Here is a 13,653-nt window from a genome sequence, read left to right on the forward strand (position 1 = left end):
GGAGGAACCTCAGAAGAAATGCCTGACAGAGCTACTGGACAAATTTCTGTCGGAAACCCAGGAAGAATTCCTGAATAAATCCCTAATGGAATTCTTGGGGAAACTCCCGGAGGAATTGCTGTAGCAATTTCCGAAGAAATCCCTGAATCAATTCCTGAAGGAATTCCTGAAGGCAATTCTAAAGGAATTGCTGGGCTAATGCTGAAAAAACCTCTTGAGGAATTCCTAGAGGAAACATTAGAGAAATTTCTAGAGAAACTCTTGGCAAAATCCCTGGATCAATATCTAGAAAATCCTCTGGAGGAATGCCTGGAGGAATTTCTTGACAAATTCCTGTCGGAAACCTAGGAAGAATTCCTGGAGAAATCCCTAGAAGAATCCTTGGAGAAACACCTGTGTGATAATTTCCGGGGGAATCCCTTGAGAAGAAATTCTTGGATTAGTTCCTGGAGGTAACCATGGAAGAATTTCCGGAGGAATCCCTGGAAAAAAATCCTGGAGGAATTCCTGCATAAATTTCTGAAACAATTTCTGAAGGAATCCTTGGAAGATTTCCAGCAGAAATTGCTGGATGAAATGCTGTAGGAATTTCTGAAAAAAAAATCGCGGAGGAATTCCTGGACCAATTTCTGAAGAAATTCCTGGATGAATTCCTGAAGAAATACCTGGGGTAGTTGCTGAAGGAATTCTTGGTGGAATTCCTGGAGAAACCCATCGAGAAATGCCTGGAGGAATATCTGAAATAATTCCAGGAGAATTGGGGTAATTTCTGAAGGAATCCCTGGAGAACTTCCTGGAGGATTCCTGAAGAAATCCTTGAAGGAATTCCAAGAGGAATCTCAGGAGGAGTTCATGCAGGAATCCCTGGAGGATTTCTTCGAGTAATTCCTGGAATCCGGGAGAAATTCCTGGGGGAATTGTTGAAGGAAATTGCGGTAGTAATTTCTGTAGAAAATTCAGGAGGAACTCCAGGATCAATGTCTGGAGGAATTTTTGAAGGAATTCCTGGGGTAATTCTGAAGAAACCTCTTGATGAATTCCTAGAGAATTTTCCTAGAAATTTCTAGAGAAATTCTTGAAGAATCTCTGTAGGAATTCTTGAAAAAAAAAATCCTGGAGGAATCCCTGAAGCAATTTTTGGAGAAACCTCAGGAGGAATGCCTGGACCAACTTCTGGACAGATTTCTGTCGGAAACCCAGGAGGAATTCCTGGAGGAACTTCTGGACAAAATCATGGCGGAATCTTAGGAGGAATTCCTGAAGAAATCCCTAGAAGAATTCTTGGGGCAATTCCGTGGAACTGTTGGGCAGAGGTGGACAAAACACAATGGAAACGAAATAACCAAAGAAGGGAATCGGACTCGGAATGAAACACTTCGTGTGAATGAAACTAGAAAAATACTTTAATCACGTCTGAACGGGTTTAACGTAAGGGACTGAATGAATAATGCTACTCATTGGTGCACGCGTGGCGCACTCGCTCGGCTCTGCTGTGGACAGTTTTCGCAGGGTTGATCTCGCCTTCGATCTCGCCGAATGCCACACTGAGAGGAAACAGTATTGCATATTACCAACAGGAACTATCCCTGGGAGAATTCCTGGAGAAATCCTTGAATTAATTCCTGTAGGAATCTCTAGATGAGTTTTGGAAGGAATCCCTGGAGAAATTTCTGGAGAAATTCCTAGAGGAATTCCCAGATAAGTATCTGGAGGAATTCCAGGAGGAATTTCCCGAAGAATTCCAGGAGGAATTGCTAGAGCAATTTCTGAAGGAATTCCAGGAGGAATTCCTGGAGGAATTTATGGAGGAAATACTAGAGGAATCATCGGAGGAATTCCTGGAGGAATCTTTGGAAGAATCCTCATAGGAATCCCTGAAGGAATTCCTGGTGTATTCCTGGAACAATTTTTGGAGGATCCATGAAAAAATTCCTGGCGGAATCTCTAAAGGAATCCCTGGAGGAGAAATTCTTGATAAAATTTCCGGATGAATCCCGGGAAAATTTCCTGAAGAAATTCCTGAATGGTATAGTTTATTGCATTGCTAACTGGACTGCGACAGAGTGCGGAATGTTAAATAAAAGTGCGATATTGCATCAAATCGTTCCGGTGTCTTCACCGCACTTGTTCATCATGAGCTAATGAATAAGTGCGGTGAAGACACCGAAACAATCTGACACCAAACCGCACTTTTATTAGAGATTCCGCACTTCCTCGTCGCACTTTTAACTGCGCAATGCGCAATAAATCCTGGAGGAATTTTTAGTGGAATTCCTGGAGGAGTTCACAGAGAAATGCTTGGATGAAATCCTAAAGGAATGCCTGGAGGAATACCTTTGATAATTCCTGGATAAATTCCTGGAGGAATTTCTGGGGAAATTTTTGAAGGAATCCCTGGATTCCTGAAGAAATCCCTGGGGAAGTTTCTTAAGGAATCCCTGGAGAATTTTCAGGTGAAATTGCTGGAGGAACTGCGATAATTATTTTTGAAGGAATTCCTGTAGGAGTTCCTGGGATACTTCTGGAGGAATCCCTGGAAAAACTCCTGGGGGAATGCCTGGAACATTCCGCATGTAAGAACATCTGGAGGAATCTCTAGAGAAATTCCTTGAGAAATTTCTAGAGGGGTTCCTGGAGGACTCCCTGCAAAAATTCCATGAGCAATCCCTGAATGAATTCCTGGAGAATTCTCTTAATGACTCACAGAAACAATTGCAGGAGGAATCCCTGGTGGAATTCCTGGAGGAGTCCCTAGAGGAATCTCTAGAGGAATGCCTGGACGAATCCCTGTAGAATTTTTTAAGAGGAATCCATGCAAGAATTCTCAGAGGAATCCTGGAAGAATTCCTTGAGGAATTTTTGGAGAAATCCCTTGAGCAGTTCCCGGAGGAGTCCCTTGAGGAATTCCCGGAGGAATCCCAGGAAGAATTCCAGAAGAAATACAAAGTTTAATTTCTGAGGGAATTCCAGAAGAAGTTTCCGAGGAAATCGCAGTACTGAAGAAATTGCTGAAATTCCTAAGGAAATCCTGAAATCGTGGATTAATTCCTGGAGGAGTTTCTGAAGGAATCCCAAGTAGAGTTCTTGCAGGCATTTTTAAAATAATTCCGGAAGTTGTTCCTGAAAGAATTGTAGAGGGAATTCACGGGTGATTGCCTGCAGGACTTCTTGGAGAAATTTCTGAAGAAACCCCATGAGGAATTCCTTAGGGAATCTCAGGAAAGCTTTCTTAGCGAATTCCTGGTAGTATTTTTGTAGGAATCCCTGGAAAAAAAAATCTGAAGAAATCCGTGTCTGTAGTAATTTCTGGGCGAATTTTTGAAGGAATACTTGTATAGGGGTCCATACAGAATTTTGTGTACAAATGTTTTAAGCAATTCCTGGATTATTTTTAAATAATTGCTAGTATAATTTTCTGAAAGATTTTTTTCAATAAATTCCTGCAAAAATACTTCGCATCATTACAGATGGAATTGGAGCAATCTCTAGCGGAATTCCATAAGGAATATATGGAGAAATCCCTGTAGATATCTCTGAAGGAATACCTGCAGAAGGATCTCTGGAGAAATTCCTGAAGGAAACCTCAAAGAGGAGGAACCACTGAAGATATCCCAGGACAAATCCTCGAAGATATATGAATTCTCGAAGGAATCTCTTGAAGAATCCATGATGAAATCGCTGCAACAAGCTATGGAAGAAAATCCTGGAGGAATTATTTATACTCATATAGTTTACAAAACTATGAACAAATCTAAAACAGTCATTTTGATTCCTCAAAACTGCAATGCCGATTTGCATATTCACATATCTGGCGCCCATCCCGCTTAAAAGTCATTATAAGTCAGGCCCCCCTGGGCCCCCTCCAGAAAAAAATCCTAGGTACGCCAATGATTGCTGGTCAATGGGGAAGGGGAGGGAAGTGATCATTGGCGAATCCAGCTTTTTCTTTTTTCTCATTCATCCTTCTTGGTAAACACGAGGAAGAGCGGGATGCAAAGGGGTGCCGCGGCACCCCTTTTCATCCTTCTCTTTCTCGTGTTTGTTTAGGAGAGTGAGCAAGAAAAAATAAAAAGCTAGATTCGCCAATGGAAGTGATGATTGCAATCGCTTGCCCCAATCAGGCCGTTGAATCCTCTGCGCCTGCACAAGGTCATGCGGATGTTGGTGTGTTGGTGGGAAATGTTTATTTTTGGCTCATGGATCATGCATTGGTGCAAGGATGCCAGGCGTAAAGCGATAGATTGTGTGAAGGTTACTGTGAAGCGGCACAGTCCGCTTGGTTGCATAACTTGTAGGCGTTATATGATAGATTGACACTGTGCTATGATGAAAGTTGTAAGGAAGGGAAACGGCTTATTTTCAATCCGTTTCTGGTTCTAGCGATCGCTACGAACATACAAATATACGTGAGATGTATATGTAGGAGAAAGAGAGAGTGAGAGAGAAAGTAGATAGAAAGATACAAAATAGGAGGAAAGGGACGAGGGATTGAACCCAGGACCTTCTGCGTATGAATCAGAAGCGGTAGCCACTAGACCACCAATCCGTAGATAGAATTTCACTTGAACTTGATTTGATATGTTAAACTACATACATAGATTTATTTGTTTAACATCACATTTAAGACAAGACATAATCAACAAAGGTATGCCACAATACAACGCGGCTGGCTACCGCTCTTCAATTTCCATCCTCGGTAAAGCCCAATGCTCGCCAAGCTACGCTCCATCAGGTGCGCCCATCGTGTTCTCTACGCTTCACGCCTTCTTGTGCCAACCTGATCGGTCGCGAACCCTATCTTTGCAGAGTTGTTGTCCGGCATTCTTGCAACATGTCCTACCCGATTTCTTCCGGATTTGGCCACCTTCTGGATGCTGGGTTCGCCGTAGAGTGCAGCGAGTGCGTGGTTCATCCTTCTCCGCCAAACACCTTTCTCCTGCACACAGCCGAAGATCGTTCTTAGCACGCGTCGCTCGAAAACTCCGAGTGCTTGTAGGTCCTCCACGAACATGGTCCATGTTTCGTGTCCGCAGAGGACCACCGGTTTTATTAGCGTCTTGTACATGGTGCACTTGGTACGAGGGTGAATCTTTTTAGACCGCACTGATGATGCGCCTTCGCATTTCACGGCTAGCATTATTGTCAGCCGTTACTAAGGATCCGAGATGGACGAATTCCTCCACCACCTCGAAGGTATCCCCATCTACCGTCACATTACTATAGCTAGACGGACCCGGTTGTGTTCGGCTCCGTTTGCCAGCATGAACTTTATTTTTGACGCATTCACCAACAGTTCGACTTGCTGCTTCGCGTTTTAGGCGGGTGTACAGTTCTGCCACCGCTCCAAATGTCCTTGCGATAATGTCCATGTCGTCCGCAAACACACACAATTTGACCGAAATTTATGAAAATAGTATCCCGACTGTTGAGCCCGGCTCGTCGCGACACCTTCCAGAGCGATGTTGAAGAGTGGGCATGAGAGTCCGTCACCTTGTTGCAGTTCCCGGCGGAATTCGAATAAACTGGATAATTCGACAATGATTTTTTTAAGGGCTCAAATGACTTGATCGATTTCTCTTCGTCGACTCTCTCTTTCGCTAATAACTTATTGATCGAAACAAACAAAATCATTATTCTTTTTGTTTCTAGAGCATGATGTAGTCGTCGTCTTCGCATTTCAACCAAATATTCTTTGGAAAACTTAATACACTTTCCGTAACAACACAAAGAGAGGATCGATGAAGAGAAATTGAAAATGTCAGTTAGGCCCTAATGAAGAATCAGTGTCGAATTCACCGAAATTCTTACGCCATTTTGACACCGTTAATCGTTGCTTTAATCAGTCTAGTCAGCTTTCGTGGAAAGCCGTTTTCGTCCACGATTTTCCATAGCTCTGTGTGGTCAATACTGTCGTGTGCTGCTTTGAAGTCGATGAACAGGTGATGCGTTGTGACCATTTCTGAAGGATTTTCCGTACGGTGAAGATCTAGTCCGTTGTCGACCGGCCGTCGATGAAGCCGGCTTGATAATTTCCCACGAACTCATTCGTTTTAGGTGACAGACGACGAAGATGATCTAGGATAGCACTTTGTAGGCAGCATTCAAAATAGTGATCGCCCTGAAGTTCTCACATTCCAAATGGTCGCCTTTCTTGTGAATGGGGCAGATTACCCCTTCCTTCCACTCCTCCGGTAGCTGTTCGGTTTCCCAGATCCTGACTATCAACCGATGCAGACAGGTATTCAACTTATCTGGGCCCATCTTGAAGAGTTCAGCTGCGATACCATGCTTACCAGCTGTTTTGTTGGTTTTGAGCTGGTGAATGGCATCCTTAACTTCCCTCAGCGTGGGAGTTGGTTCATTTCCGTCCTCCGCTGCACTGGCGTCGTCGTTTCCTCCGTGCTTCAGGAGTGAGAGCTGTACACGTTTATTATTGTGGATTTACTGGCTACTTGTATTCTACTGGTCACTTAAGTAGTCGTTCCAAAGAAACCGTTCTCATATTGAAGTAAACTTAATAGTCAAAAAATGAATGTTATTCAGTAGCCGGTGGTAACGAGGGATCGCGTATTTACTAAAAATGTTTAAACTTATTTTTAAGTTATCCTCAATTCAATTAATGGTCACAGTGCACAATGGTCCACGAACCAGATTTACGAGGAAAGATGCATGCAGCGCCTTCAAATGATTTTTTAGACAAAAATGGTCTTCTACAAAGTTGTTGCTAATAATATGGCCCTCTTTCCAATATACATGAAAATTAGGGTGGTCCGTATTTTCACAGAAATTGGAAGCCAAACTTTCTTATTTGCTAGAATAACCATACACATTCTTCGGCAAAGTTGGAGACCTATCAATTTTGAGCAAGTTTGCTGAAGACAGTTTTTTTGTAGCTTTAAAATTGGCCGATCTAGAGATATATTTCTGAATAAGCTTAGGGTGATTCAGGAAAACAGGTTTTGTGGCTTTAACTTTTTCAGTTTCAATTTCTCATCAAAGTCGCCCAAAAAACGCTTGTAGAGCATTTGAAAACGCGTCGTTTCGTGTGCTGAGACGATCGTTATCTCTTTTGGTTCAAAAGTTATGAGCGTGTTTCTTCAAAAATCATAGTTTATTCAAAAAGCGATATTACGGGTTGGGGCAAAGATAAAAAATATATTTTTTCAGCATTCAAAAGAAGATATATTGTTATAAAACATATCAAAAAATTAGAGAGGTGTTATTTTTGTAACTCAAGAAAAAAATAGTTGAAAAGTGCCTATATTTTTTAGAAAATCATCAATATCTTTTGAACGGAATGACGTAGCAACATTCTCAGCGCACGAAAATGTGCGTTTTTGGAAGCTCTAAAAGTGGTTCTTTGACGACTTTGATGAGAAAATTGAAACAAAGAAGTTAGAGCGATAAAACGATTTGTTCTAGCGTCACCCTATGAAAACTATGGGAAAATGCTCAAAATTTGGGCAAAACAGTTTTTTTGCTTTATCTTGTTCATTTCAATTTTCTCATCAAAGTCGTCAAAGAACCACTTTTAGAGCTTCCAAAAACGCACATTTTCGTGCGCTGAGAATGTTGCTACGTCATTCCGTTCAAAAGATATTGATGATTTTCTAAAAAATATAGACACTTTTCAACTATTTTTTTCTAGACTTACAAAAATAACACCTCTCTAATTTTTTGATATGTTTTATAACAATATTTCTCCTTTTGAATGCTGGAAAAAGATATTTTTTACCTTTGCCCCAACCCGTAATATCGCTTTTTGAATAAACAATGATTTTTGAAGAAAAACGCTCATAACTTTTGAACCAAAAGAGATAACGATCGTCTCAGCGCACGAAACGACGCGTTTTCAAATGTTCTACAAGTGTATCTTGGGCGACTTTGATGAGAAATTGAAACTGAAAAAGTTAAAGCCAGAAAACCTGTTTTTGCTGAATCACCCTAAGCTTATTCAGAAATATATCTCTAGTTTGGTCAATTTTAAAGCTTCAAAAAAACTGTCTTCAGCAAACTTGCTCAAAATTGATAGATCTACAACTTTTCCAAAGAATGTATATACCTATTCTTGCAAATAAAAAAGTTTGGTTTCTAATTTCTTTGAAAATATGGACCACCCTAATTTTCATATACATTGGAAAGAGGGCCTTATTTTGAGGAACAACTTTGTAGAAGACCATATTTGTCTAAAAAATCGTTTGAAGACGCTGAATGCATCTTTCCTCGTAAATCTGGTTCGTGGACCACTGTGCATTGTGCATTGGTTTCTTTTTGGACAAATATTTGACCCTGTGTACTAACAGCTTAAGAGTATATTCGTGCCTCTACACGATATGCACATGCAGATTAGTCATTGGCAGAGGCAGCTGTGGACGTGCTCTGCTCATAGAACACTAAGCTGAGAATCGGGCTTCATTCCAGGTGCGACATCTAGAACAGATGGTTTTGTTTGTATTTATGTAGAAAGAATTCATTGAATTGACTGTTTAGATCATGTAGTGCAAAATTGTGTACTAAATCCGTTTTTTTTTTTTAATTCTTCATCCACTTAACCTAATTTACAGTTTTTTTATTCACAAGGGCTCTAATTGGCGGCTGCCTAAATGTATTCTATTCTAGTTCTATTATATCGAACTGGTTGCCTTTACGCTGCTTTTACTTTTCTACCCTCCATGGTAAAATGATAAGCACGAGGATGTTGATGTGTGGCTCTTGTTCCTTTTCCAATCCGATTGGGGGTCCATTATTAGAGCATATGCTCAGAAGAGGGTCAGGTGTCAGCCGCTCTCGCGGGGAAGAGCAGCTGACGAAAAATTGCAAGTGCCGGGGCTGGGATCGAACCCATGACCATCCATTTATGAAGTGAACATGTAGCCACTATTTACGCCACGGGCCCCGGCAAAAAATCTGATTTTGTAGACAAAAAAACATCAATTGAGCAAAGATTTTAGCCAACTCATTATAACGGAATTCGAACGTGAGTATAAATCAGTTTTGAATTTTGATGCATGTCTAGTCAAGTAGAAAAGATATTGGCAGCACCCACTCTAATTTTATTGAAAATCTTAACTGGTTCGTCACTAGGCGAAAATGTATGGAATTCAAACTCGAGGTGATTGAAAGGTGGAAACAGTATTTCGTTGAGAACCTGAAAAGCGTAGAAAATGGGACTATAAAAACTAGAAGTTTATGTCTGGCTAACTGGGTTATAAAAACAAAGATTTTTTTGTGACCACGATTGGAGCAACATAATCAGCTGCATAAACAGCAATATAGCTTGCTTAACGGTATACAATATTTTTGATAGTTATTTGTCTAATGCCTTCAATACATACCGAATGCTTGCGTCGAATTTAAAAGTTAATTCATGAAAAATTTTTAAAATTCGAAACATGTGCAAAATGTTTTAGACTGGAAGTGCAAACCTACAGGGAATGGCCAAAATGTTTGGGATAGGCAACTTTTTTTTTCTTTCATAAAAAGTTCAACATGCTATAACTTTTGATAGAGTGCATCAAAAAATCTCAAATTATGTGCAAATATGTGCATCATTGGTACAAATTTGGGCTCGATTGATAAATGTTTCGCAAAGTTAAAACCGTTCGCGTAAAACACTATTTTTTAGACAACTCATTTTGAGCTGTCATATCTCGGAAACCAGTGAGCCGAACTGAATGAAATTTTGAACGTACACTAACAATATGTATATCCTTTACAAATCATTAAAACATAGGTACTTTTTAAACGTTGAAAAAAGTTATCATGGATTGACACTTTTTGGATTTTTCTCGAAAAAAATGTAACTTTTTTACATCAATGTCAATAAATTTTAGTGTTGATATCCAAAGATTTTCTACTTCTGTTCTCAAGTTATCTCTAATCAGATATATTAGAGCCTATTTGAATTGAAGAAAGAACACATTTAGTAATTTTTGTGTGGTATTGTAAATTCGACATATTTTCCTCTATATGGGTAAAAAAATCAACCCGATATAACATAATTTGCAGTGAAAAAATATTACGTCGTATTAAGTATCAATATATTGTTGATAAACGTTCAAAAATTCATTCAATTCGGTTCACTGGTTTCCGATATATGGCAGTTCAAAGATTAGTTGTCTAAATAATAGTGTTTTACCCGTACGGTTCCTACTTCGCGAAAAATTAACCAATCGAGCCCAAATTTGTACCAATGATGCACATATAACAGGTTGACAAACAGTCAAAATTTGAGATTTTTTGATGCACTCTATGAAAAGTTACAGAATGTTAAATTTTTTGTGGGAGAAAAAAAGTTGCCTATCCCAAACATTTTGGCCATCCCCTGTATGTTCTACTTATGTTTCCCACTTTCCACATATTTGGCCTCAAGCTTATTTAATAAAAGAAGTCGATTTAATTTATTTATTCAATTAATTAATTTATTTAATAAAACGTAGTCGAAATAAATTGATAAATGAGAATCTTTTTTTGTTTTCAGCGATAATAGTGATATCGAAGATGATACTGGTGATGATGCAAAGTCTGTACGAACAACAGATGAAAACAAAAAGTAAGTATCTTGGTGGTTTGTGCATGCTGGTAGTGTAGTGTATTGAATGTAGCTACCTTGAACTTATTGATTTCCAATGAAGGAAACAACCTAACACTTATAATTATGTAAACAGTTTGTGATGACTGTACTCCATTCACAATCTATTGCATAATCCAGCTTGATTGATTTCTGTTACATAACAGCTCACCTAATTAAATCGACTCTTGCTCTCCGAACCGTTTTCCCTCCAACATCACCGTAGGCAAAACCACAGCGAAATTGAAAAGCGTCGGCGTGATAAAATGAACACCTACATCACCGAGCTGTCGGCGATGATTCCCATGTGCCATGCCATGTCCCGGAAGCTGGACAAACTGACGGTCCTTCGGATGGCCGTGCAGCACCTGAAAACGATACGGGGGGCCGTACATTCGTACACCGAAGGCCACTACAAGCCGGCCTTCCTCTCCGACCAGGAGCTGAAGATGTTGATCCTGCAGGCGGCCGAGGGTTTCCTGTTTGTGGTGGGCTGTGATCGAGGCAGGATTCTGTATGTGTCGGAATCTGTCTCGCAAGTACTGAACTATTCTCAGGTATGGTGGAGAGCCTTTCGAGGGAATATCGAATATAGACATTGGAATATTTCTTTATTTCAGGGTGATTTACTGGGTCAAAGTTGGTTTGATATTCTCCATCCTAAGGATGTGGCAAAGGTCAAGGAGCAACTATCCTCTTCGGATCTAAGTCCGAGGGAACGATTAATAGATGCCAAAAGTAAGGTTCACAAGTTTATTCACCAAACTTCAAATTGAACTCGAACTAAAATTATTTCAGCGATGCTTCCGGTTAAAACGGATGTCCCACAAGGTGTGACGAGGCTGTGTCCGGGCGCCCGGCGCTCGTTCTTCTGTCGAATGAAGTGCAAAACGAGTATCCAGGTGAAGGAGGAAGCCGAATCCAACGGTTCGGCGTCCAGCTGCCATCGAAGGAAAAACAAAGTCAATTCAGGTAACACACTTAGATATCATTTTAAGAAGCTACTTATTTCTATGCTTAAATTTTCTCTTTTGTCTTTTATAAGAGTTCAGATAGAACTTCGTGATTTTAAATGTCATTTAGCATTTCCACTCATGCCATGTTTAGTAACAGCCTGTGGTGTCCTCTCTAAGTTACCCACTGAGTAACTAGCTCTTGAGACTAAAAACATAATTCCCAGTATAAATGCTCTTGCAAATATAAGAAAAAGTGACTTCTTATTTATTTTTAGTCTCCCATACTTGTATGAAACTTTTTTTGTGATATTGGAAATGTTTTTTACGCTCAGTAAAATTTATGAAAATCGCCTATGTAATTTGAAATTTTGTTACGCCCTTACTTTTTCTTAGAAAAATTACCTCTGTGAATATTCTACCTTTTTGCGCCTTTGTAAGTATACCAATGTTTGTAGTGCTCTCATATGTGCTAAATTTCAGGAATCAATTTAAGATGGGGGATTTATCAAGATTGCGTAGCGGTCAAACCAGAAAAATTATTTAAGAACTTCTCTATGAAGCTTCCTTGGATTCCTTCCGAAATTACTCCATATACTGCTTTAGGAAATACTCTGGGAAGCTCTCCACGGTTCCTGTTGAAAGTTCTTCTAGATTATCTTCCATGTATGGTTTCAGAAATTTATTTAGAATTTCCTTCATAATTTCCCTTAACCCTTTGGGGACGGATGGGTCGTATGTGCCCAGCCGAGAAAATCGACCATCACAAACGTGTTCTAGTCTAGCGAGGTTGCATCCAGAGAGGTGAAAATGCCGTCTCCAAAGGGTTAAAGGGTCCTCCAGATTTTTTTCCATAGATTTTTTCCAATATCCATACGAGAATTACTTAAGGAAATAATCTACGAATACCTTTGGATAAATAAACAAAACAGAAATACTCCTGAAATTTCTCCAAGAATTTCTTTAGAAAATATTCCACAGACATATTCAGAAATTCTTTCAGGAATTCAGAAATTTCTTCGGAGATTCTTACATACAAAAATTAGTCCAAGAATCCCTCTAAACAATACTCAATGGATTCCTCTCAAAAATGCTCCATGGGATCCTTCAGAAATTACTCTAAGAATTCAATCTTCCAGCGTTTTTTTTTCAGAAATTTTTCTAGATATTCTTTAATTTCTCCTGGGCTTCAGATATTCTCCGAAAGAATTTCTTCAAATAATTCTCCACGATTTTTTTTTATTTTTTCATCTCCACTATTCTTATAAGGTAGATTTCCACGGATTTATTCTGGAATTTCACAAGGGGTACTTTGAAATTTCTTTTAGAGATAAGTTTTGAAAAATCCTCGGATTTTTTACAGAGATTCTTTCAAAAAAATATTTAAAGCTCTTCATATTTATTTCAGTGGTTTCTACTAAGAATCTACCAGAGATACTTTCAGGAATTCGAACAGGTATTCCTTCAAAAAGTCCCCCAGAGATAACCTCAGGCAGAAATTCCTCCAAAAAAAAATGCGCTAGTTCATACAGAGATTTCTTCATGTTTTTTAGATATACCTCCATATAACTCTAGGGATTTCTTCTCTGATTCCTTAAAAAGTAATTGCTTTAACAATACTTTCAGAAATTCCTCCACGAACTTTATGAAAGGATTTCTCCAGGAATCTTAAAAATCTCAATTAACTTTTCTGAGAATTTCACCAGAGGAGTTTCCCCCGGTATTTCTCCAAGAAGTTCTTAAGAATTTCCTTCTAGGATTCCTTCACAACTTTACCTGAGATTGCTTCAGATTTTCCTCTACACAGAAAAAAATATGTAATTAAAATTCAGCTAGAAATCATGCACATAAAGGGTATGCCAGAGTTAGTGAATTTTTAAATGGGATCTAATGTAAAATTACATTACTATCATGTAAATTTCCGCCAACCGTTTACTCGATGGACTCCAACCGGTTACGTGAGTATTAGCGAAAATTTACACGATTGTAACGTAATTTTACATGATATCTCATGTAAAACTAACACTAGCATTCCCTTTATGTGCATGATTTCTAGCTGAATTTTAATTACATATATTTTTCTGTGTAGATATTCACTCACGGGTACTTCATGAGCTATCTACAGAGTTT

At 39.3% G+C, this 13,653-nt stretch overlaps 2 protein-coding genes across 8 annotated transcripts in view; both read left to right on the forward strand.

The window, feature by feature from the left end:
* LOC134288404 (uncharacterized) overlaps window positions 1-13,653 on the forward strand; it is a 250,015-nt gene that overhangs the window by 232,938 nt on the left and 3,424 nt on the right. The window lies entirely within an intron of this gene.
* LOC109404937 (protein cycle) overlaps window positions 1-13,653 on the forward strand; it is a 161,339-nt gene that overhangs the window by 82,038 nt on the left and 65,648 nt on the right. For all 7 annotated transcript variants that reach the window (XM_062853202.1, XM_062853203.1, XM_062853200.1 and 4 more), the window contains 4 exons: window positions 10,481-10,552; window positions 10,797-11,127; window positions 11,191-11,308; window positions 11,369-11,542. In XM_062853202.1, the coding sequence (XP_062709186.1) occupies window positions 10,481-10,552; window positions 10,797-11,127; window positions 11,191-11,308; window positions 11,369-11,542 (695 nt within the window). The remainder of the gene's footprint in view (window positions 1-10,480; window positions 10,553-10,796; window positions 11,128-11,190; window positions 11,309-11,368; window positions 11,543-13,653) is intronic.

Source organism: Aedes albopictus, chromosome 2, assembly GCF_035046485.1.
Source record: "Aedes albopictus strain Foshan chromosome 2, AalbF5, whole genome shotgun sequence".
Classification (NCBI taxonomy): Eukaryota; Metazoa; Arthropoda; class Insecta; order Diptera; family Culicidae; genus Aedes; species Aedes albopictus.